This window comes from Morone saxatilis, unplaced genomic scaffold (genome assembly GCF_004916995.1).
Source record: "Morone saxatilis isolate NCDOM2014 unplaced genomic scaffold, NCSU_SB_2.0 Contig8, whole genome shotgun sequence".
NCBI lineage: Eukaryota > Metazoa > Chordata > Actinopteri > Moronidae > Morone > Morone saxatilis.
Window position 1 is genome coordinate 25810439 of NW_023340257.1, and position 25522 is coordinate 25835960.

The 25522-nt window shown below is 40.1% G+C and overlaps 2 protein-coding genes across 2 annotated transcripts in view; one reads left to right on the plus strand and one right to left on the minus strand.

Annotated features, from left to right (window-relative positions):
• Window positions 1-5250, plus strand: part of gdpd4a (glycerophosphodiester phosphodiesterase domain containing 4a) — a gene marked incomplete at its 5' end in the record, with an annotated part of 23051 nt that extends 17801 nt beyond the window's left edge. The window contains one exon of the mRNA XM_035679644.1: window positions 822-5250. Within this exon, the coding sequence (XP_035535537.1) occupies window positions 822-928 (107 nt within the window). The remainder of the gene's footprint in view (window positions 1-821) is intronic.
• Window positions 5251-7594: 2344 nt separating this feature from the next.
• Window positions 7595-25522, minus strand: part of myo7aa (myosin VIIAa) — a gene marked incomplete in the record, with an annotated part of 41472 nt that continues 23544 nt past the window's right edge. Inside the window, 32 exon segments of the mRNA XM_035679645.1 lie at window positions 7595-9759; window positions 10164-10283; window positions 10742-10825; window positions 11214-11324; window positions 12217-12402; window positions 12674-12780; window positions 13246-13333; window positions 13606-13719; window positions 13804-13909; window positions 14881-15036; window positions 15640-15793; window positions 16273-16430; window positions 17034-17158; window positions 17483-17673; window positions 17966-18135; window positions 18597-18723; window positions 19442-19559; window positions 19880-20047; window positions 20355-20582; window positions 21070-21243; window positions 21653-21694; window positions 21697-21750; window positions 22133-22259; window positions 22554-22681; window positions 22770-22859; window positions 23000-23176; window positions 23305-23511; window positions 23685-23894; window positions 24176-24283; window positions 24548-24766; window positions 24956-25040; window positions 25200-25294. Of these exon segments, the coding sequence (XP_035535538.1) occupies window positions 9667-9759; window positions 10164-10283; window positions 10742-10825; window positions 11214-11324; window positions 12217-12402; window positions 12674-12780; window positions 13246-13333; window positions 13606-13719; window positions 13804-13909; window positions 14881-15036; window positions 15640-15793; window positions 16273-16430; window positions 17034-17158; window positions 17483-17673; window positions 17966-18135; window positions 18597-18723; window positions 19442-19559; window positions 19880-20047; window positions 20355-20582; window positions 21070-21243; window positions 21653-21694; window positions 21697-21750; window positions 22133-22259; window positions 22554-22681; window positions 22770-22859; window positions 23000-23176; window positions 23305-23511; window positions 23685-23894; window positions 24176-24283; window positions 24548-24766; window positions 24956-25040; window positions 25200-25294 (4320 nt within the window).

Consider the following 25522-nt stretch of genomic DNA (forward strand, 5'->3'; position numbering starts at 1 on the left):
ACTGTGTATGGTTTCCAATAGGAAGCTTAGGAGAAATCAGCTGAACCATCAGCTGATGTGTGTTTATGATTAGCTGGAATTGAGAGCTGAGAGCCTGACTTCGTGGCCTGCCTGATCTAAAGCTTAATTTGTGGCTCGACCAGCAGAGACAAGACAATATTTTATGATTACCCTCTTTGCATGCAGTGATCTCCTGCTGTGTCTCTGTGTTATGTGTGTGTTTATGTGTATGTATGTGTGTGTGTATGTGTCAGACTCTTCAGAGGTCATCTGTGTTCGCTGGAGCCCCCTCCACTCTGACCCTCCTGCTGGAGCCTTCGTCTCCCTCCCCTTGGTCTTCAACCCATGACCCCCTGCATGTCAGCCCTGCATGTCAGCCCTTCAGCAACCTCGTATGAACCCTGAACCCTGTTTGAAGTGTAGAAAACTAGCATGGACCCTCTCTGAGATTTGTGTGTTATAAAATGACTTTGCTAGGCAAGCAACAGTAAAATAATACTTAAAATGTAAAAAAATGTAGGTGGTCATGTACTGAAGCTAGACACATGAAAACCACAAATTACCTCCACTAGAACACTATATGAAATAAGACCTTACTGCAGTGTATGTGTGTTTGCATCATGCACCAAACTCATCATGTTGCTTCTTTTTTTATCTCATCTTTGCATTTGTAGATAGATGCATTACTGTCACATTACTCATGCTTGGCTACCTGCACCCCCACCCTCTCTCCTCCAGTATGGCCTCTGTATTACCCACAATACACCCTGACATTTGAAGGTATAAACTCTAAACTGTTTGACCTTTGCTCCCCTTTGCAGAGCTGAGCGACGTGTGGTCCATCTCCAGCGTCAACGTCCGGCCTGACCTGCGGAGCACGCCCAGTTCACCCAGTAACCCTCACCTGCCCACCATCACAGAGGAGTGACTGGGAGAGAGACAGAGAGAGAGAGGGAGAGAGAGACCGAGAGGAGAGAAAGAGAGAGAGAGAGGCAAGATAAAGAAAGTACAGAAGTATAGAAGAAGATAATGAGAGATGGACGAGAAAGATTGTGATCAAAACAATCAAACTGGATTAAATATATTCTTAGTTATTGTTTATTAAAGGTTCAAAGACTAGATGTAATTTTATCTAATTTGACTTGATATGAGATGGCCTCATACAGTAAACAAACAACCACTGAAAAAGGTTGGTATAAAAGAAACACAGAAATGCAGACATCACCCATCATCACTCAATGTAAGAAGCTGATTTAGAAAAGTGTGTTTTCAGGGTCTTTAAATAAAAAGAAAGATAACGGAGTCTTTAAATAAGAGAAGAAAAAGGAGCAGATTATTGGAAATGTTCCAAAATCACAAGACAAAATAACCAAGGACGAACAGAGAAAACTGTTGAGGTAAAGCGAACTCTCTTGTCTTTTTCAACTTCCTCTCATCTTCTCTCAGTCTGTGGGCCAACTGCCCCCAGGAACTGAACTCTAAACCAAACCTCATTCACTGATCTGCCATCAGGGACGGAGCTGTGAGACTCGAGCCCAGGAGCAGCAGTGTGCATTTCCATGCTATAATCTCATAGATGCCATTAAAATGCCTGGGCAGTGAGGACAGTTGAACACTGGCCCGGAGGCTGACATGCTTGACAACATTTTCATCTCTGGTCAACGCCACCAGCTGAGCTCAACAACGCAAGACGTCAAACTAAACCTCACAAAAGAAACAAAAAAACAACAGCTATATAGTGCTGTAGCAATACAGCCGACTTTCACTCTTTCCGTCTCCTGTTTCTAGTTGATAAAAACCAAATGTTTGTCAGAGGAAGAGCGGCAGAGTGGATGTGAAGCTTTGTTGATGCTCTGTCTTTAGAGCTTCTTCAGAGACGTGTGGACGATGATAAATTGGACTCTGAAAATCTCCTGCAGGAGCTATACTTTTTCATTTTCAGCTGTACAGATATCAGGTGCATTAGACCAAACCTTAAACCATGTCTTAAATTTTAATCTGTGTGTGTCTGAGTTGTTGGCTGTGGTGTATGAACTGTACACTTTTGGACTGATGGAATGAATGTAAAGGCTTGAGAAGGTACTGTTAGTTGCTGATTATGTTTTGTACTAAAGTGAATGTATTATCAAGTGTTTCTCAAAAGCATATGAGGAATGTTTTGGCTGGGAGTCATTTCAATTTGGCCACAGGTTTGTGCCAAATGTAGTATCAGCTGCTCTAAATAAAGATAAAGATGCTTTTGAGAAACCAGACCGTGTACTCTTTTTACGAGGCGGTGAATTAAAAAAGTCCGCTTTCTCCTCAAATTTACGCACACCGTACTTTCTGGAAGAATGACTATTTAGTTCATCTGTGCACTGTTGTCCTAACTTAAAGTGATTCTAGATCTGAAATCCAGTTTCAACTTTTCAGGTGTGAAATCCTAAGGTTAGGGGCCTTGATTTTCTGAAGGGTTTCGCCAGTTTGCTGGACAGTGTTGGAGATGAAGCAGGGCGCGCTGCAGTAAGTGCTATTAAAAAAAGACTACTGTATGGCTATGTTTTCACTGTTTAGTCAGAATCACTTTATTCATCCAGCTATTAATTTAGATAGCTGGAATCTATTTGGATGCACATCCTTGCAGGTATCCATTGCAAGGAATCAGCGTAACATGGTTTCAGGTGGGCTGCTCATCACATTTAACCTGCAGACGGAATCCATGTGGATGTGATTTTACACAACTAGACGTCCATTTAGTGTTTAATCTCCCATTCTGCTGGATTTTGGCCTTTTGAAGTTTAGGACTTTGTTCCATTTTGACTGTGGGTCTCAAGTAGACTTGAGGTTAAACTGTCATTGTTTTCAGCTGCTTTTCCACCTCGTGGTACGGCTACTCTACTCTCCTTTTTGGTTTTCCATTATGTGTAGTACCTGCTGCTTTTTTTGGTACCACCGCGGTCGAGGCTCCAAGTGAGCTGAGTTGATGCTAAAAGGTGACCTGAAAACACTGCAGACCACTGATTGGTAGTGCGACATACTGCACAAAACCCACATTTTTAAACAGCCAAGCATCCATCTAATAGTGACCCCAATTTTATTTTATTTATTCTAAAATGGCAGCCTGCTAAAACCAGAGCTGACATATCAAAAATACACCATCTCTTCATATACCATGTTATAAGAGTAGCAGCTGCTTTTTGTGTGTAGTTAGTGTGTGGTGAGTGAAAGAGAGAGAGTAGTAAATGTGAGCAGTGCAGAGGAAAAGTGATCAATCTGGCAGTAAATGTACATTGAAGGTTTGTCAGTCAGTTTCCCAAATGTGTCCCCCTTTGGCGATCAGCTCCGCCTACGGTGAGGAGGTACTATCCAAAGTACTATCTTCAGTGGAAAACAAAGTAAAGGTACCAGAAGCAAGTTGAGGAAAGTCAAATCGTACCATGGAGTGAGAAATACAGCTTTGGTGTGTCCTGTACCAGGCTTCAGTCTGGACTCCCACAGGCTTGGTTGTGGTCTGTCTGACTGACTGACTGAGGTGCTGAAACTTGTCTGAAGACGGATAAATGTTTGGCCGTAATCAGTAGTTTTGTTTGCAACACAAGACTTCTGGATGAGATTGTGCTCAATGCGTTCCTCCGTCCTGAAGTCAGAATTAAACATTGCTTATACGATCTAGATTTAAAGTGCAGAGTCACATGACTAAGACTGCAAACGCAACAAAGTAACTTAATGTACTGTATTGTATTGTAATATGAAAAGTGGCTTGCACTTAGTTTAACTGTATTTGTGTTCCTGTTGAGAATATATTAGCTGATGTGTTATCAATCACTGCACAGCCATATTTATTCTATTGAATATGATGTTATTCACCGTAAGGCCGTCCACTTTTAATGAGTCTGGTCACAATGCACCGCTTCGTTGGACTTTCTTTGGAAATGCGTTGCATTTCGAGCCTTGCGTGTGTTGGATTTATCCAACTTTTGTTTTATAGATGCTTTCTTAAACCCAAAGTCTATGCTATCTTGCTAGTGTCAAACTCTTAGCTCGTGTTGACTGAAGTGGTGTCTGTGAAGAGATTTCAATATCCTCACATCCACAGAAACGTGCAGCACTCCAGAGGTCAAAGACACCTGATTCTAATGAAAGCTTCATAGCAGGTTTATCGGCACGAGGTGATTCTTTTGCTCTTTGCTGTTTTGACCTCTGGAGTGCTGCCCTGTATCTTGACTTCAGATGTGTAAAATACAGACATTGCTGATAGACAGGATCAGTTCACCTGTTTCCTCTTATGAATTCAGAGAAATTCCTCAAACCACTGCAGTATTATCCACTTCTCCACTATCCAGCGGTACTTACGGTCACTGAAATCTGGCTTAATTGTGGGTGAAGCTCAATATAACATGGAAGATGTGTTTCACTTATATTTTGACAAAACAATGTCAGTTTGGCACATACTGAGCATGCAGATGAACTGAACAACCTAACACACACATTTGTTTGGTAGCTGCAATGCAACCAAGCAGGAAACATCTTCTGGCACCCTAAGAGCACCTTTATGCTATTAAATCTCTATATTTAGGACAAAGTTAAGTTACGACTGTATTTCGTTGTTTCCACATGGAGGCGACCATTGCATGCTGCTCTGCACGTTATTTCAAGCTTAAATTAGTGTGGTCAAACCATAAAGAAGATGTAAAAGACAAAAATTGGTAGTCCATGGAAGAAATGGAATGACACCAAATACACATTGTCAGACCCACAGACTCCCACTGGAGGCAAACAACTTCTCATTGTTCAGTCTCGGTCACTCCAGACTGGTGAATAAAATCACAAATACTGCAAGATTTTCTTGGCAAAACTTAAAAGCAAGGCTTTGTTTGATGATCTCTTTCTTAATGTGTGACCCAGTCATCACCACTTGCTTTGCTGTCTTGATGCAAGCGTGCGCTGTAGATATCAATTATTTTTTTACAGTTTGGGATGTTTGAGATCAGTGTCCATGAAATGGAATTATAAAGTAGAATTCTCCATATCAACGCTGTGTTTTAGATTTGGCTCCCTCAGTGGTGTGATGTAGAACTCATGGTTTGATACTGGAAGGGAGGCTTGCCCTGACTGGAAGCTGTGGTCCTGTTTAGCACCTGCATGCCATGTGGCTTGTACATTGAGACATTGGTTGTCACGCATGTGCTTTTAAAGGTCCATAAGCTGCTTTTATCTACAGTAGCCCATAATGGACATACCAAACACTGGCTCTAGATTGGGCCTCCACACTTCACAGCCCGTTCTCATTCTCAGGTCATCAAATACAGACAACAGTGTTCAGTTAGTTTCAGTCTGCAGTTTCACCTCTAGATGCCACTAAATACACACTGGTCCTTTAAATGTGACAAAAAAGTAATGTAAAGAGATTCACACTAACATTTTTTAGACACAGTAAAACCTTTGATCTTTTAAAGATTAGAGGAAATCACACTGAACTGAAATGATCCACAGGTCTGATATTCGTGCACAAAAAGTATACAAACGCTCAATTCTGTCTTTGAATAATGTGCTGCAGTACTTACTGTCGAGGAAAAGGTAAAATGAAATGAATGAAAGTATTATAATATGGGTATTGTAGTCCAGATGCCATTCTTTGAAACGGTTCAATCTCTGTAGCATTTCACATCTTGTGCTGTACTGACCGGCTATCTTTATTTATTTTATAGACACGTTCCCAATTTTTGGTTTCTTTTTTTTTTTACTGTAACTTGTCTGATTGTAAATGCAACTGTCATCTGGTATTAAAACATTGGAGAAAAAAAGTTTGGTTGTTGGTGGCACTGTCTGCGGTGATTCTCCATCATCAAATTTGACCTTTTTTATAGTGTACAAACACTGAGGTGCAGCTGACTAAACACAGCCTATGAACCACAAGGCTGTCAACTACTTTCCTGCATTGGCTCTTGTGGGGATATTTAGAACAAACAACAAAATTAGAAACTGCTCTAAATAGCACTTGATGGGAAAAAAGCTTTTCGGTTGTCCTTTTTAACTCTTAAAGCGAAGCTGGACCCACCAAACTTCTGTCTACATTAGCAGTTAGCTGTGTCAATTTGTAGTCGATGTGGATCAAGTCAAAACATGTATTTAATGTTTTATACAAAAGTGAGAGCACACATTACATGGACCATGAAATCAGTACAGCAAGTAAAGATGTTACACAGACAAAACAGAAACTAGTAAACTCCACCTAAAAAGCAACACAACAGGAAAAGAACACAAGTTAAACATAAAGGTATCAAATGGAATGATTGGCACTGTTAAAATACCAGTGTATCTGTTCATCATACAAACAAGACAAAACCAGTGCAGGTTAATGGATGAAGGGTTCACATCAACAAGAAGACATACAAAGTGACAAATTAAAAAAATTAGAGAATTTAAACAGAAATAAGATGAGCGCTCTGTTTTAGTGGAGGTAAGGCTACTGGGTTGGGTGAGTGCATTTCAAATAGTCCAAATGTTTTAATATTTTTAGTATTTTTATGGGCTTTTATTGCCTTTATGAATAGGGACAGCTGAAGATGGACAGGCGAAAGGGGGGCAGAGAAGGGGATGACCCCCCCCCAACGCAGCTAAAGGCCGGCAGGTCAGATCTCGCAAAACCCTGGGCCGCTGGCAGCAAGGGACTCAGGCCTCGGGGTACATGGGTCGCCAGCTCTACCACCTGAGCCATAAACCGGGCGCCCAACATTTTCCTTTTTTGACTAAAGATTTGTTATTTTGTGAAAACTCAAACTTAAAACAAAATTATAGTCGAGGGCCCGTAAATATAAAACCTGTAAGGAATGATTTGAGGACTTTTGAGTAAAAACATTGTTACACAGAACTTTATATAGAAAAGTTAAGAGTAACTTTTAGTACATTTATTACACATAAAGTGGGATTCTTCAGTGCTGACTGAAGGGTTCAAAATGTAAAATAACTAGTCTACATAATGCATCACTGAATCAAACAGACCTTTTTAACAGCAGCCATTTTGATTAAATCACTGTGTATTTTGAGTCATTTTAATGCACTAGAATGCCAGTCTTGGGAGATCTGTGAAGTCATTTAGTTACAACAGTTGTATGCAAGACAATTTTAAGAAACTGTGAAAAAAGTGTAATGTGTTAATTTCCCATTTAACACAAAGATGGAAAATCAAGAGTTATAAATGTAGTTTGCAGCATGTAATAGGACAGTAACATTTGTAACAGTAAAAAACTACACGACTTGAGCGTGATAGTAGTTTAACACAATAGTCCAGAGGTCCACTTACTAGCTTTTTCTTGAGCTTTTCAACTGCATCTCTGAATTTCATCAATGTATAGAGTACTGACCTTTTTCACAGCAGCCATTTTGCAATGAAATAGTAGGATAAACAGGTGTTATCAATGACACTAATTAAGGCTCTGTTCCGTTTTGTGTAGCAGAGCCTGCAAAACATCAGCACGCTGACTCTGTTTAACCTGAATGGAATGGAACCCAAATTAGTGTCGTTGGTAAAACCTGTGTTTACGATCAGTGTGCTTTGTGGCTAACAGATTTACATTTTTAAATGATTAAATCAAAACCGGGAAACAAGCTGATGTATGTGAATGACTTTCATCTTCAACCACTTTTATTATCACATGACAAATGTGCTAACTCTAACAAAGAAAGAGATGCAACTTAAAGCCCCAGAAAAAGGTAGTAAGTGGACTACAGGAATGTAACAAAATCCCCATAAGAACAGCAGCTGCACTCCACAGGAATACTGGGTAATGCAGTCTCAATAAAAACAGAGAAACAATAAAAGGCATGAAATGTAAAACTAAACACAAACAGCTGAAAATAATCTACAACATTAAACATTAGAGGTGTAAACATAAACCATTAATTATTAAAAAACAATTTATTATATATTTATTAAACCTTTACACACAGTATAGGCCATAAATAGCAAAAATCTGGGATGTGACCCAAAAACACATACAGGTCTGTCTCTACTCTGTCACACACAACGATAATAGAGTTTTAAATAAATGAGCTCAGGTTCCTAAACACCACGTCAGTTACACTGTTTGGTTACAAGGCCAGAAAAACAGATAAATGTCTTTCTAGACCCAAACAAGAAGGAATTTTTATGAATATTATTCAAAGTGATGAAAAGATGCACTGTTACTGGTTTTCTACGATAAACTTACAGCCAATACTCTCAGGATGCTTTAGACAAACAAGGAACAGGACTAAATGTCTATATTTTCACTAAAGTTCCTGTGACACACACAAAAACCCTAAATTGTTGGATGGATGAAAACTTTGATATTTTTAGATCCTTATCACTGGTAAGTAAATAAATGTGTTAGAATGAGACTGGTGCCACAGGGAAGGTCATGTGATGTAAAGACTCTGCTCTAACAACTAGCTAGGGCTAACTGAAGGTTGACCAGGGTTTCTGCAGTGTTCAACAGATTTAATGTGAGACTTTTAAAGACCTTTTTAATGAAATTTAACAATCATACCGGTCAAAGATAGGTGGGAAACCGGTAGGAACAAAAAGGCCTACAATTATCTATTTAGGTGGAAATAGACAACTCCTCTGCTTTAACTTGACATTATGAAGGAAATGTTGATTGCACAGTATTAAGGATATAAAATAATCCCACCATCCGTGTTTTCTCCCTATGAGCCTTGCTTCCATTATGCAATTCTGTCTGCTGCTGGGTACAATATTTCCTGGGAAAATGAAGGCTTGATGTACAGCACTTATTGTAGACTAAATAAGTAACCAACCCTTAGATATTACTCCTCCTCCCCGCTGTAGTTACTTGTTTGTGTGAAGCAATAATGTTACTCAAACTATGTTATTACTAAGAAATGCACATCATTACAGCTTTTGTCTGTTCCCAAATTCAATATAAAATTGTAACATTTCCTCTTTAGTAAACATGCTCTCTCTTATTTCCAAAGTGGTATTTATTCACAAAGCCGAAAGTTGAAAAGTTGTCTGTTTTTACTTTAAGCGCATGTATTTATTGACATTTATATAATTTTTTGTCGGTACTTCCCAATAATTAATAAAATCAATCAATCAAGGTGACCTGGATACGTGACATAAAATGGATGGATTGATTGATTGACCAATTAACTTGCCCATTAAAGACAGTACTTGTAGTTTATAGATGTTTTTGTTCAAGTCACAAGAACATTTTACTATTTTTAGGGAATGAAGTCCTCATCAAACATTAAGGCAGTGAACATCTGCTGCCACTTGGGGTCACTGCAACATTTATAAAGGCGTCCTGGATCATTAACAATAACAGCAGCACTGACTGAACGCTGTATTTCCGTACAAGTAGTCTGACTATTGAATCCTGAGCCAAACCAGGAGGACCGACCAGTTGGACGGAGAGTTTGAAGGTTTCAGAGGTAGTCATCCTCACTGGACGGCTCGTCCTCATCCAAGTTGTAGCTATAGTTGTAATAGTTGCTGGGGCCCTCGCCGGGGTCGTCGCTGCTGGTAGCCGAACTCTCCCCGGTGAGCTTCGACCCTTCTGAGCTAGCAGAAGGACTGCGGCTCATCCTCCACAGCTGGTAGGCAAAGGTCCGCCCCCAGCTGCAGGGCTGGCCAATCGGGCGCAAGAGCCGGATGAGCTCAGTGGCCTCCTGCCAGTAAGAAGTTCACTTGCTGTTGCCCCGCCCGGAGCGCTGCTTGTTCATGGTGGTCAGCATCTGACTGATGTAAGAGGTCAGCAGGTCGTCCATCTTGTAGCCCTGCAGGTATAATGGACACACATACACACACACTCTTTCGTTATTATAGTTCCATTTACAACAACAGTTTACAACATAAATGTGTTTCAGATTTGTGCGGTATTTTACTTGATAAGTCATGGTAAGGTTTGTACTTTTCAATATTCACCACTCTGTTGGTTTCTCTTCTCTAATAGAAATACTCGTCTCATAAATATTAAATTTCACTTACTTCCACATTTTCTTGATGTTGTTGCACTGATGAAATTGTTGCTGTGATCATACTGAATTTCTCATGTGAGCCATTGTAGCAGACAACAGGTATTCATTCATGCAGGCTGCGCACCGTACTGTAAATACGAGAGTGTGTGCGTGTGTGTGTGTGTGTGTGTGTGTGTGTGTGTGTGTGTGTTACTGCCACCCACCAGCGAAGTCTCACACAGCAGTTTGCTTCCTCTAACCAGGTTGCCGATGGTGATGTGGAAGTAGGTGTTCCCACTGCTCCAGTTGGAGATCTTGGTGAAGGGGTGGGTGGTCAGGATGTCCTGCCCAAATACACAGAGAGGGGGTAAGTCTCAGAGGTCTCTGACTGACTGACCCTACAAGGCCCCTACAAGGAACTTTCATGTTGTGTTGATTCTGACGGCCCTTGTGGTCAAATGGTGTAGTGTTTCCACCACCTTGTTTCATTGATTTCAATGGGAATTCAACCCGTTGACAGACATTAAAGAATAACTATATAGAAATAGAAATCTTCTCACTGATGCTCTTGTTTGTTTGTGTAGATCATATAGAAGCATCAGTATTAAATTGAGACTGTTTCATAACCAGTTAGTACGTTTAAACAGTAAATGTATGTAGCATCAAGGGGAAAAGACAAACACAGCACAGGTAACTGCAGGTGAATGTTTACCATGTGCACATCAAACAAGTCCAAATCAAGCATTAAAATAAATCCTTTAACATCAGACAGAAAAATAAATATCTCTATACAAACACAAACCTTCGTCTTTGGGTCGATCAAGCTGACTCCATGCTTGTTGATGGCGATCAGCAGGATCTCTGGGAAGTTGGGCTCTGTGGTTTGCTGAAGACAAAAGACATCCAAATATTCATTGATCATCTATCAAAAATAATAATAATAATAGAAAAACAGCATTGATTGATTTTATTTCTCCTGAATACTGCCTAAAGAAAAATCAGCAAGCTCTAAACAACACAATATAAGGACCATTAATAAGTACACAACTGGAGATTTGTGTGATTTTATCAGTCCCCTGTGGAGATTAAAGTGTAAAGCAGCAGGGTGGTGACGTGCATCACAGGTGCATTGTTCCATTTAATAAAATGGATGTCAAAAACGCTTGTCTGTGTGGATTTCCCATGAGACACGAGAAAAAGATGCGTGTGAAACAATTCAGCAGGACCCAGTAGGGCAGACTGGAAGTGACAGGCTTGGGTGTGTTTACCTTGACCTCGAAGAAGGCGGAGCCAAAGGTTGGCCATTTGTAGATGATCTTCAGAAATATCAGTTTGGCCTCTTCCCTTGATTTACCAGCCTGCTTGTTGAAGTACGCAACCACTGACTGTAATCAGACAGAAATTGTGTTTAGAATTGTCACCTCCAACTCCAGCTGATTGTGTGTCCCAGTTAAACTTTCATTCATCATATCAACTTCTGAATAAACACCTTCAGTATTTCATGCAAGTAACTTGTGGAAAATAATGTGTGACAATGTCAGCAGGCTACAGTTTTTTCAATGCATAAATACATATTTAATCAACATTTGATATCTTCTACTGCTATGAATATATTTATTTGTACACTGAGCATCTTTGGCACAAATTTCATTCAGGATGAATTTATTTTAATTACACATTATTATTATTATTATTTTCTGGTTGTAACTAGAGGTTGTGAACATTGATTACGCTGCCACACAAAACTGTTTCTGTCTCTTCAACCTACTGAGCTTACCAGGATCTTTTCAGGTTTGTTTTTGAGTTATTTATAATTTAAGTAACTTTAAAAAGTTGAACACGTAACATAAGTTCACTAAGAGGTCTGAAAGGATTCCAATTAAAGTATTTGATTCTACTCAGTTTGGAAAGGATGCATTCGTGAAGCGCAATTTATGTTAGTGTCTTTTGTTTGGTCCCTTATGTTTTAAAATTCTTCAGTCATCTCTAGTTAGCTCAGTTTGCCCCTGTGTCTGATGCCTATTATATTCTAATGTTTAAAAACAGAGATGCATTTATGTTTCTTAATATTGTTTTTTGTTGTAAATGTTGTTTCCTTACTACAATTTCTTGTAAAAATGTATCTACAATATTATTTTAGTAAGACCTAAGATCATTTTTATATACATCTTAAGAAAACAATATTTAGAATTTGACTCCTGATACAGTGAGGTAAAGGAAAAAGTTCAATATCATAGGACCACAGAAAAGACAATTGTCTTTCTGTTGCAGGTTTACCCTTTTCCAGTCATCTGGTGACATCTGACGAATGAGATCCTGAGGAACCAGCTCCCGAAGCATCTTGGGAATTGTAGGAAAGTGGGATTTGTCATCCTCAAACTTGACGCGGTAGATGAGCGCTGCAAGCTGGAAAACCTCTTCTCGTGAACACTTATGGTAGCCACGCAAGTACTTAGGCAGCTCCTGATTAAAAGAAGAGAACGAGGGAGAAGAAGTGTTGCCATTACACACACAAAGGTGCAAATAGAGTATAAATCATATATAAAGCAGAATCATTTCAACATTGTTGGAAGCAAATTGATAAAGATAGAAGTAGCAGTTAAAATTGTGTGAATTTAAAATAAACTAAAACCTTGGATGAGTGTGTGTCAGGTAGAACAAAGTGTTAGTGCCTGAAACCTTATAGGTAAAACTATTTTCTCCTGTTTCTTATTATAAATGCCATAAGATGGACCTGGTAGTAGTGAAAGATGGAGTCGGCGAAGGAGTCCTTCCCTGGAACCGTGTTGGTCCACAGCTTCTTCATGAAGAACACCTGATAGGTCAGAGAGGGAATGATTCCTGCAAGCCGGGAGGGAAGAAGGTGAAATATTAGTTTTATTCAAGTGCAGCTTTGTGACAGCCTCCTTCATAAAAGTCATGATATTTCAGAAATCGCAAATTGCATTTGAGCTATTTATAAATAACAAAAATAATAATGACATTATAACCTTTATGAAGGGAGGATTTATTACAGGACTGGTGTATTAGACAGCATTGGTTTAGCTTGGTGTACCTAATAAACTGTCAACAGAGTGTATAAGTGAGTAAGTCATTACAGATGTGTTGTTCCTCTTTTAACATAACTGTTAGTTTCTTTAGTGCAGCTGTAGTTTAATGTGAATATAACTGCACAACTTCCTTTAAACGCCAAGGAGAGAACATCCATATTCTCACAATTATCAAACAGGTTTCTAAGTCCATTGTGTGTATGTGTCTCTCATTAGGTTATTTGTCTAATTTGTCTAAACTGATGCAGGTACCAACCGTCTTTAGCTGGTCGAGATTTCTTGATCCAGTCCGTCAAATGTCTGACAAAGTCAAAGAAGAAGTCTCCCTCTGGCACACTGATCACCTGCAGAACGACACACACACACACACAGTCAGACATATCAACTTGAAATCTTCCTGTTGAAAACTAAAATTTTCCTAAATTAATGAAACAAAACCGAGATATCCACTCATGAGTGGATTGAAGAGATGATACTGGTTTAAGGAAGGTAAAATAACCTAAATCCTCCTCCTCCTGTCATTCTGATATCCCAGCTGGGACGAGCCTGCTGTAAAAGCAGTGACAGATTTTGAACATTTGATTCTGCTTCTGAGAAACAACCCTTGACCTCTGACCTTGTCTGAGATCTTGACGAAGAGGCTGAAGCCTTCAGGAGATTTGAGCAGCAGTCTGGTTGAGATGTTCTGGCAGAATTCCTTCGCTTTGGTGCTGGACTCCACCTCGAACGCCTTCAGGTTTGAGACACAAACAAGTTTCAAGCGACACTCTCTCGTCTACAAGTGGACCTTTATATACCGGCATGTGTTCCATACCTCGTCTGTGTCGTCAGGGAAGTAGACCTTGTGGAAGATCTGGGTTGTCTTATGTTGGATGGCCTCCACTTCCACCAAATGAGGAGGATACTTCCTGGATCCATTACTGTCACCATGACAACAAAGAGAAAGGTCAGTCCAAGTGTGTGTCAGAGAAAATAAGCTTTGTTTAAAATAGGTTTATAGTTGTTTTGTCTGAAACAAGTCACTGACTAACTGTTGTTGAGCTTCCCGATTTTCTAAAGTTTCCAAGGTCTGTTTTTATTTCACTTTTTTTCATAATGCCAGTTTTCATTACAAAGTCTGTCAGTTATGTGATTGTCTGTCTGCTCATTCAGACCAAAGCATTATTCAATTGCATAACCGGCTCTCCTCTGTGTGCCAAAGACAAAGACTCTGTGATGGAAACTGGCATTATGAAATAAAATGCTCTCTTTGGACAATCAGTATTGTAATAAAAAAAAAGAAAACACCTTGGAAAATGGAATAATTTGATGAAATTACATAATCATTTATTGATAAGCGTTTTCAATATTCACTAAGTTGTTTCAGTTTTATGGTTATACCTCTGTATTTATTTATTCATATTTTTCATCAGGAGAGGTTCCTTATTCAATACATTTTGTTTCCTGCATTCATTCGACAGTAAAGAAGGTGACAGGAAATTAGGGATGATGTGCAACAGAGATTGCTGGCCAGACTCAAACCTGTGATGTTGAATTTTATGAAGAGCTATTTAAAACTCTGAGACATCAACATGTCACTCTGTAAACTAATTAGCAGTGCTATTTGTTTAGATTATGTCTCCCTGCTGGCTCAACTGGTAATCAAATACTCAAATTGGTCACCAGTGGCCAAACTTGTTGTGATGACCCAGTTTATACAATTATACAATGTGCAGGTGATAAACTGAGATTTAAGATGACCACAGAGAAACTTCCCCCCTACAGCAGATTAACTTAAACATCCTACAATGATAATAATAATACAATGCTAATTATTTATTAAACAGGTAACAGGCTCATGTGAACCAACTCTCATTAACCTGAAGTTCTCAATAACAAGAACAAGTTTTACCGTAGAGCTTTGTGCAGCCTCTGCATGCAGTCTCCAGAGAGCGGATGGTGTTTCTTGGACTGGAGGAAGCGCTGGATGTGCGGCAACAGTACGTTACTGGGAGGAAACAGACCAGTACACAACCACAGCAGCTCCCAGCCTTTCTCCTCACTGTACCTGCACAAGCACAAAAAACTCATGTTCAGCTCCTGCATATAAAAATCTGCTCTGTCTGAATGATTAAGATCTTCATCAGCCTGTGTGTTAGCTCCCTCTGCAAAGACCATTATGACTGCAATTTAAGACCTTTTTCACATCCATATTGGCAACAAAAAGTACAAAGAAAATAAGTATTGGTTCCATGTCAGTTTCATTTTGTAGTTGTTACAGGATGATAAATACACTTTTTATTTTTTTAGTTATTTTTTGACCTTTTATTGCCTTTATTGGATAGTGATAGCCGAAGACAGACAGGGGCAGAGAGAGTGGGGATGACACGCAGATCAGGGCCGCAGGTCAGATTCGAACCCTGGGCCGCTGCAGCAACTCCATATATGGGTCGCCAGCTCTACCGACTGAGCTAACCGGGCGCACATACACATTTACATTTACATTTACAAAAGCAAGACTGAAAATTGTATATAATTATAAAAAAAATGTGTTTGTTATGTTTGTTATGTAAATGTTGTTATGTTACATAATACCTTAGTAGTTTTGAAATACAAATGAGTACCAAGCTATTCTCAGTGCAGTGATCAGAGCAATCGTTAGTTTACACACTTGACGTGGTTGTCAGTGAGCTGTTTGATGATCTGACAGTAGATCTCATCTTTCAGAGGTTCGGCCTTCAGCGCTCCTTCAAAGATCTGGTCTGTCAACTCGTTGACTGAGCGCGTCCTTTTGGATGGGTAGTCACCCATGTACTTCATCATAGGTGGGACAAACGTCAAGGAATAAAAAAACTTGATTAGTTTGAATGCAAATGTATAATGTACATGAATATCTGGATATGACACAAAGAGTTCAATTCTGAAATTTCCGTGCTCCTCGAAACAAAGCTGCAGCCGAACCTTTAAGATTATAGATTAAAACAAAAGATTGAACTACTTATGTTGCTGTTTTTTATACTCACGTTTGAATAGGTTCAATTTAAAACACTATGAAGACCATGAATGCAATTTAAGCTACCTATTTTACATCCATACTGGCAAAAACTTTATACAAGTAACATTAATTTAATTAATCCAGTTCATTTTTAAAGCCTTTAAATCCTAATCTCAGATTATTGGATTTTACTTGAACTGGTAAATGCAGAGTAAACCGAGTCAGTTTGTTAACCAGCTTTATAAATAAATGTCTTTATATTAAGACAGTTGGTCTTAAACTGCATCACATCAGCTGTTTAAAGGATATCTATGAAGGACATGCAGGCATCCTGAGCCAGTTCCTCGTGGTTGACGACCTTCTTCAGCAGCGGCAGCTTGAGAGGCTCTCTGGTGCAGCTCCACATCTTGTCCTTCCCACGATTCTTGGTGACCATCACCCTGCTCAGGGTGTGTTTGGGAGGAGGCCTGGAAGGAGTGACATGTTGACATGTTGATTAAAACTGAATTTGCAATCTAAGATGATGCCACGTGGTAAGGTCAATGACATTGGAATTGGAACAAATGAATGTATTTTTATTGTTTTTTTATTTGCTGTGTCACAAGGAAAAACACAGTACACAAACGGAGTAAAAGCACACACATAGTGGCTAGGGATGTAACAATACAATGAACAAAAATTATATTTTCTATATATATTATAATATAATATTTTCTTTATCAAATTATAGCGTTAGGGTTAGGCATAAACTCTGCAAAACAATTAATATTTCATTTTCTTTGTAAAAGTGAAGCTGATGTCTTTGTGCCTTGAAGTGACGTAAGACATTGAACAAGCAAAGTCAAAAGTAGATAGTGCTCTCTGCTGTTTAAAAAGAGTATCAGGATTAATTTCTCATCCCACTGATTTAAATCTTAAATTTAGTTTACACAGAAGAATAATCTAAAACATTAAGAAAGTGAAGTGCTACATTACTGTGCTTTTGTGTATGTGAGCGTGTGTGTACCTGCGTGCTTTGTGTTTGTAAGAATGTGTACCTACCTGTGTATATGGTATATTATTGTGTGTACCTGAAGTAGTCATAGGAGAACTCCTCCAGTGTGTAGGGTTTCATCTTGCCGTCACTCTCTGGCATGACGAGCTGCGAAACACGAACCGACTCCTGGCGCTGATCTGGTGTCATGGTTACCAGCGCCTGATTGGTTAGATTACTGTACATTAGATTACACTGCATTCATTTTACAGATATTTTTGGCTTTTTGCTCTTCCTTAGGAGAACAGAGTAAGTGGTTCTGAAACTGCTGAACTTCTGGTTAAATTACATTTTACTTTTACTATTTTTAAAATACTTTTAGAATTAAAAACCCTTAAAAGAAGTTTCAGCAGCTGTGACAGTCACACACTGTGAGTTCTGCCAATAACATGAAACAAGTTCCTCTCCATTAGAAGAGGAGTAAGTCAGCGCTGGGAAGATGAGTCTCCTGAGAAAGTTCATGTCATTAAAGCTTTTTTAACTCACTACTATTTCTTGCGGAGGTCGGGTCATGGTGGGCAGGACGTAGACACAGTCAGCTGGGAAATCTCCTCTCTGATTGGTTCGTTCGTTGATGCCGTGTGCCCAACCAGAGTTGAGGACCTGCTCGCCGGAGTCCTGGTCCAGCAGGATCAGGTCTCCCTTCAGGAAGCTCAGGAACGTTGACTCCTCCCCGGCTGTGGAAGGACGAGTTGTACTGTGCTGAGATGATTACTGCCATTTCTACTTACTGCTCGTATTTAAAGTACAGAATATGATCTCTCCAATGTATAATGTACTCAAACAGGTGTTACACACTGTTTCAGGTGAACAACATTGTGTTGCAGTGTTTCTGCAAATGTTTTGAGTCCATTTAGGGCCAAAACTATCAAAATACTCCTCAAGTTAGTCATCTCCTTCCCCGCTTTTGAGGAAACAAAACCACCAGAAAATAAAAGAATAATGTTTCCATCACTGTTCAGGACTTACTGGGGTTGGGGTTGTCCTGCAGCGCGACCACAAACTTCGACCTCTTCCTCAGACCTTCCAGGAAGGTCACCACCAGGTCGCGGATGTCCTCTGCGTTGTTGGAGGTAAAAGTGTATTCTTCTCCTTTGATGGTCGCCAAAGTGAAACTTTGACTCTGCAACTTCCCTCCCCTGAAAGAATAACAAGTCTTTTAAATTAAAAACAACAAAATCTCCAGAACGTCACATATAAGCATTTTCTGATTTGATGTCCTTCAGCAGGACGTGTCGTTTTGTAAGTTCCCCCCAAAAACTGTTACAAAAATAAAAGTTAGTTAGGGAAAGATCATGATTTGGGTTAAAATAACTACTTGGTTTCCTTTAACCATGACGTTGAAGGCTCTTTAACCTTAACCAACGTAACCAATTTGTTTTTTGAAAGAAGAGACAAAGGGGAGGATGTGCTAAGAAAGGCAGGTTGAAATGTAAAAGTAAAATATTAAAAAAGTGCAGAAATGGAAACACATACCATAGAGACAGAAATGTAGGAGGAGGCAGAAAGTAGATGAAGGAGGAGGTAAATAAAGAACAGGGAGAGATACCAAAGGAGGACTGTTAACTGTTAAGGAACTAAAGCTCCCAGAATGCCTCACCGGCTGCTGGAAACTGCAGTGATTTCTGGGAAGGAGAGCTCTAAGAGGACCTGCTCCTGTTCATCCACAAAATAAACCCCAGTCCAGTTGACGGCAACGATCAGGTCGTTTTTAGGCAGACTGGGACCTGAGAGGAAGAGAGGAACAGAACAAAGTTTTACACCTGATCTGCTTCAGTACAGATTATAGATCTGTTCTATACATCAGCATCGCAGACTGTAACTTGTAGAAATAACATAAATAGACAGGTACATTTGGTTTATTACAGTGAGAGCAAAAAATAATCTACAGTCTAGTTAGTTTGTGAAAAACCACAGGTACAGAAAGTCTGACGTGATATTAAAAGACTGATAACATAGACTTTACAGCTGTTTTCATTATTTTTCCTGAATGAGATTCACTTGGAACAGAAAATAATAAGAAAAGAACAGATGAAAATAAGAAAAATCTTTAGGTTCTTGAAGAAATAATACACAAAGCTGCAAAGCATTTCTCTTAATGATTCAGATTCTACATACATCATTTTATGATTAAATATGAATAATCATGTCATTCCTGCTTCCACAAGTAGTTTTTAGTTTTTGTTGCGTTATTTTTTCTTTCTTGCCTTTATGGTCGACTGAGCCACACACGTATACATGATATAATGATGATGATCATGTTTTATATGTGAGATGACTTCAATGTATTAACCCAATACCTGGCTAATTAAATGTACAATTAAAGTAATTAATACAAATCCAAATGATTCTTTTTGTTATGTTTTGGATGATCGGATATTGATCGGTACATCCTCCCTGCCTTTTATCACATGTTCAGATGTAAGAGAGATTGTAGATGCTCACCTGAGAACTTAAAGGCTTCGTAGAAACGAGAGAAGAGCAGAGGCCACTTGTGGCGAGCAAAGTCCACCACTTCCTCTTTCACCTTCTGAGGGTCAAACCTCTTCTGGCTGTAGATACCCTGAGCAGAACAGAGAGACGGTTTTTACCTATTTTGGTGGGTGTCAAAGAGGAAATTAAGCCCTACTTTGAGGGTGTCTTTTGGGTTGGGCAGATGTTTTTTTTTACATACAGTCACATGCTATATTGCCAAAATATATGCAAATTGATTTATATGCTCCAATATGAAAGCAAACTCAACCAAGAATCACATTCCCTGTGGCTCATCAAAAACTGTTCACAGAATATTAAAATACCATCAGGGTTCAGAGCAAGACTGATGGATTGATTGCTTAGTGTTAATGTTGGGAAGTTGACAGATTTTGACCCAGTGACGAGCACCTTTTTGTGTGCAGCCATGATGAAATGAGTCCATTTCTCCACCGACCGGGAGCTGCTGATCTCCCTGTCGGGGATGTAGGAGGGGATGAGGCTCAGCAGGCGCTCCAGAAGGATTTCTGAACCGTAGTCGACATAATACTGCTGAGAGGCCAGTTCTGCCAGGTCATCCTGGGGACACGGAGAGACAGATACTGGTAACAGAAACATGTAGAGGCAAGTAGTATCTATTGTACCTGAACACCATGTTGTTTTATCCTACATTCAAGGGCTAAGATTGAATCTTTGGACAGAGACAGGCAGGCTGTTTCCCCGTTTATAGTCTGTGCGCTAAGCTAACTGGCTGCTGGCTCCAGCTTCATACTTTGCACACAGACATGATCAATCTATCTAACTTTCTACAAGAAAGCAAATAAGCAGATTCCCAAAATATCAAACTGTTTGTTTAAAATAAAGAACAAAACAAAGAGAGACGCACCCTGTCACAGCGGTATTCTCCGAACTTGACTCCCCTGACGGTTTGTTGGTAGATGAGGTTGGTAGCAACCTGGTCGTCAGCGGGGCAGTGCCAGGGCGTGAAGATCTCCTTCCTGAAGAACAGTCTCCAGGGGGCGTTCCTCTCCTGGGCTCCCTGCTCCTTCGCATACTGCTCACACTGCGACACGGCGTCCATCACATGGTCGTTCCCACTGCCTAAAGAGGAGACCTGCAGGAGGAGAAGATACATTTAACACTTCGGGACACTTTGTCGGGTCCCCACTTCCTCAGGTTGTTTGAGTCTTTGTTTTAGGGTTAAAGATTCCTTCCAGCCTTGTTATAAGTACTTAAAAGTAAGTATTCAATTCAATTATTTAGTTCAAAACTCTTTATGGTCCAGTGTATAATATTTAGTGGCATCTAGTGGTGAGATTGCAAATTGCAACCAACTAAACACTCCTCGCTTCACCCTCCCCTTCCAAGCACAAACCGTTCTGGGCTACTGTAGAGACATGGCGGTTCAACATGGCGGACTCGTTTAAGAGGAACCCTCTGTAGATAAAAACAACTCATTCTAAGGTAACAGAAACGCAACGATTCTCATTTACAGGTGATTTTACACTAGTGGAAACATAACTATGAATATTATATTCCATTTCTGCCAATAGATCCTTCTAAATGTTGCACACTGGACCTTTGAATCAAAATCTCTTTACCTTGTCAAACAGTGCGATGTACAGTGAGAATCCGAAGCGGTCCCGCAGGTTGATTTTGTCGGACAAGGCGCTGCAGAGCTCCTTGGCTGTGGTTGCCGAGTCTGTCAGCAGTGTTTTGGTTGTGCCGTCCATAAACGTCACCGGTAGCATGATGGGCTTCTTCGACTTGGTGGCCTGGATAAAGATTTAAATGTGTGTTTCTTTCATCTATAGAATTATTTTTAAGGTTCCTCTCATCATTTACAAAACAACGCTCTCGACTACCTCAGGGACATAAGAACACATTTTTCACTGTATGAGCCCTTTCCCACAGTGGTGTCATTTATTTTCAGCTAATTGTATTAAGTCTAGTGTCATACAGAGTAACCTACCAACAGTCAAGTTTCAAACAAAATACGCACCTAGGTTTACGTAAGAGATCTGAGTGAAGCTAAAATAAAAAAAATTTTAAGGCCAACTGATTATTTTCAGGATATCATTTAAATCAGGTGTTTGCATGACTGGAAAACTAGTCTCTACATTTTCAGATATTTTACAGTTTTCTTAGGAAATGTGTGGAATTTTAAAAGTGTGTGTGTTGTACCTGCAGCTCTACAGGACGGGAGGGTTGTGTTTCTGGTCCCGTATGACAAAAGTTCGTCTCAGTCTCTCTATCACAGTACGAGCGTAACCCGGCGGCACCTGCTGATGATGAAGTCCTCAGTACTGAAAGTGAGCAAACAAACAAACAAAAAAGTCCACATATACTTTTGGATACAAACAAGGTGTGCATTCCTGCGGCAGGATCAAGAGAGCATCATCACAAAAAAGTAATTTACTAACAAGTGACATATAATTGGTACATAGTGTAAATTCTGGTTGTATGCAAATCTAGCTTTCTCACAGAAAAACAAAACTGCTCACTTAAATTCAGTCTGCTTTATAAAACAAACAAGCAAACCAACCATCCTTTTAGGATAACCACCATTAATTTAAATGATGAGTATGTAATTTCAGACTTCTTCCTTCTGTGTATTTAAATTGAAAAGATCATGAAAATCAAAGAAAGTCTGGTCGTTCTGACCTTCACAAACTTGTCTGATGGAGCGAAGCAGCCGACACACAGAGAGATGAGGATCCAGCCCCGAGCGTGAGAACTCTTAGACGGGTTCTGACTCAGCTGCTTACAGATCTGACAGTAGATCTCATCCCTAACACACAAACACACCAAGTTACACACAGCTGACTCAGGCTTTAAAATCATTTCTAGGCTCATTTGGGAACATAGAAATATCTAAATAAATACGTTTTTCTTTGCTGTTTGTTTCTTTTCTAATAACAGCAAATATATTATTTTTGTTTCATAAATCCATGAATCAAATGAAAGCTATAAAATATACCTTGATGTATTGATACATACAATGAATGTATGTGATATTTATTTAAGATTAGGAAACTATCATGACCCCCTGTGTGTGTGTGTGTGCACGTGTGTGTGTGTGTACCTCAGTGCTGGCCTCAGGATCCCATTGCCGATGATGAAGTGAAGTTTCTCCAGGTTGGATGTTGGCCGGTCCTCCAGCATGCTGTTGCCATGGAGACTGTACTCACCATCGTTAAGGCGCTTGGTGACCTGAAATGCATCACACTGTAACTTTTCTAGTTCTGCAACGTCATCAGAAAGTAAGTCAGTTTTTATATTCCCCCTTTGTCTCTCTTACCTCCTCAGTGATCTTGGATTTCTTCTTCAGGGTGAGGGACACCAGTTTGTGTCGGACACTGTTCTTCTTGTGGCTGTCAGAGTGCGGCGTCTGTAGACAGGACAAGACAGGAAACAGATTATAGACCAGTCAGAGATGCTCCTGCTCACGGCATACACCATACATACCAACTGCCAATAACAGCAGGAAACTTCATAAATCATATCTCTCCCACCTGTCCTCTTCCTTACCTCCCCCTCCCCCTGCAGCGCCTGCAGCTCTCTCTTGTACGTCTTCTTTCCCAGCGTCTCATAGATTTTGGTCATGACAGGGATCTTCTCGCTTCCATCACTGATGGCCGTGTGGTACTTGGGCTCCGGCAGATCTCCCATGAACCTCAGCACTGTGATCCACACCGCCAGGGCAGCCTGGGCCAGGACAATCAATGACAACCAAAAAACTTTTAATGCTGACTTTCCAGCCAAATATGAGCAACTTTCAGAGAAACAAAAAAAGTCTTGGGGGTCGTGGAGGTCAGAGGTCAAAGGTAACCTACCAGCTGGTCTCCCTCATCGTCGTGGAACAGCAGAGGCTGTTTGAGAGGCCGTCGGACGTATGTGTGTGTTGTGGTGCCCTGGAAATAGGTGGCGGCAAACTTGGCGAACTTATACTCTGATAAATCTTCCTCTTCATCGTCCTCAGGCAAAGGAAGAGCCCCGTCCAGATCCTCCTCCATCAGCTCCTGATGGGTCCGCTCCAGGTCCTGCAGAGGAGGCCAGGACAATCAATTTCATACTTTTTATATATATATATATACACATTTTATTATATTTATATATATATTTTTTTTAAATAGTGTTTTTTGTGTATTTAGTGTAGAAAGGAAGAAATAGTAGATTTTATCTCATACAGTAAGAAAACCTTTAGTCAGCTCACCTCAAAGCCGGTGGGGGCTTGTCCTTCCTGGCCTGGGAAAGAGGCCGTTGTCCCCAGGAAGCCGAACATCTTGTCCACCATGTCGGAGTCGTTAACGGGCTCCAAACGGGCCTTCTCCATCTGCTCCACCATCTCCTTCTTCCTCCGAGCCTCCTCCTTCTCCTTCTTCTCCCGCTCGGCATCCTCTTTGGCCAGCTGAGCCAGACGCTCCTGGAAGAGAAAAATATTCGCTTTGAAACGCTGGTGTAATGATGAAATAATATATAATATGAAATAATAATGACTTGTTCCACACTGCCACCTCTTTGGGTTCCATAATGAAAATACAGATATGCTGTTTCATACCTAGCCTGGATTCTTGTAAACGTAAGACAGGAGGAATATTCTCTAAAAGAAACTCGAGATCTTCCTAACTTGAATAAGTTTTCAAGAATTTCAGAATTTTCAGATGATACATATGCTGAGGTTTTAAATACATCTTTTTATCCCACCTGGTGTTTGCGTTCAGCCTCGGCCTTCGCTTTCTTCGCAGACATCTGATTCCTCAGTTTGGTCTCTTCCGCCAGCCGCATCTTCTCTGCCTCCAGCCGCCGGTTGTACTGAAGGGGGAGAGGAAGGAGTCCAACAACCGGTTACCAAAACAACTCACACAGTGGGCTGTTTGTCTTGTTAATGTCTATATGTCTTATATTATATATATTATATTATATTATAGGATTATTGCTATGTAAACATGTAAAAAAAGCATTTTAATGTCATCATGTCAATAATTTGAATTAGCATCTGCTCTGTGTTAACTGTATCTGTCTCTATCAAACAAACTATAATTAGATAAATACAGCTATAAGTACAACATCGCCTACCTCTCCCTTCAGCCTCTTGTACAGCCGGCGGGCGATCATGCCTCTGGTGTAGGCCTGGATGGTGATGACGGCCCACAGCCGGTGTCTGAACGCCCGGCGTACCAAGAAGCCCCGACAGCGACCCTGGAAGCCTGTGATTCGCTGACGGGCCACGTGATAAGACGCACACAACTTCCTGGAACGAACCAGAGCCTGGAGGCGAGAGAAGCCTGCTCGCATCTGAAGAAGAAGAAGAAACATTTGCTTTCAACCTTTTCTTCTAATAATGAATTACTTACGGATCACAACCATGCTGATATAATGACTCTGACCTGAACGCTCAACTGTACTTTTGTTTACACTTTTATATAATTTGATTTGTTGTGTATGTGTGCGATGTGGGTGTAAAAACACAGGGATGCTCCTCACAGCTCCATAGTTCTTCCTGCATTGATATCCTCTCCACGTCTTCTGGATAAACACAGCCGACTTCCTCATCTTCAGGAAGTTAGATCTGATGAAGGAAATAAAAAGTCAGAAATTACTTTGTGTGTTTCAGTTTTGTTGAATTTTCAACTGGCATAACATTTAACCACCAAGAGAGAAAACTGCATTGCTCTTTAAGATCCGATTTTAGAGATTAAGACACTGAAATCTGGTTTTCAAGGCCTACCTGTCCTTGAATCCTCGAACCACCTTCTGGATGAGGATGACCTTGTCTGTGATGGCCTTGTCTCTCTCAATCTCCAGCAACATGTCGTGGTGATCCTATGCAGCAGGAGAGAGAACTAAGAAATAACAAACTGGCATGGCCATTTTCAAAAGGATCCCTTGACCAAGATATCTGAAGAAAAATGGGTTCTCCCCCACTTTATTCCAATCGAATGCAGTTTTGGGCAAAAACCATGCAGTATTTTGCATGTGGTATAAATATGTTATTTTTTTCCTAGTTTATTTCAATATTTCTGCATTCTGGGGTCCATAAACAGTATTGGA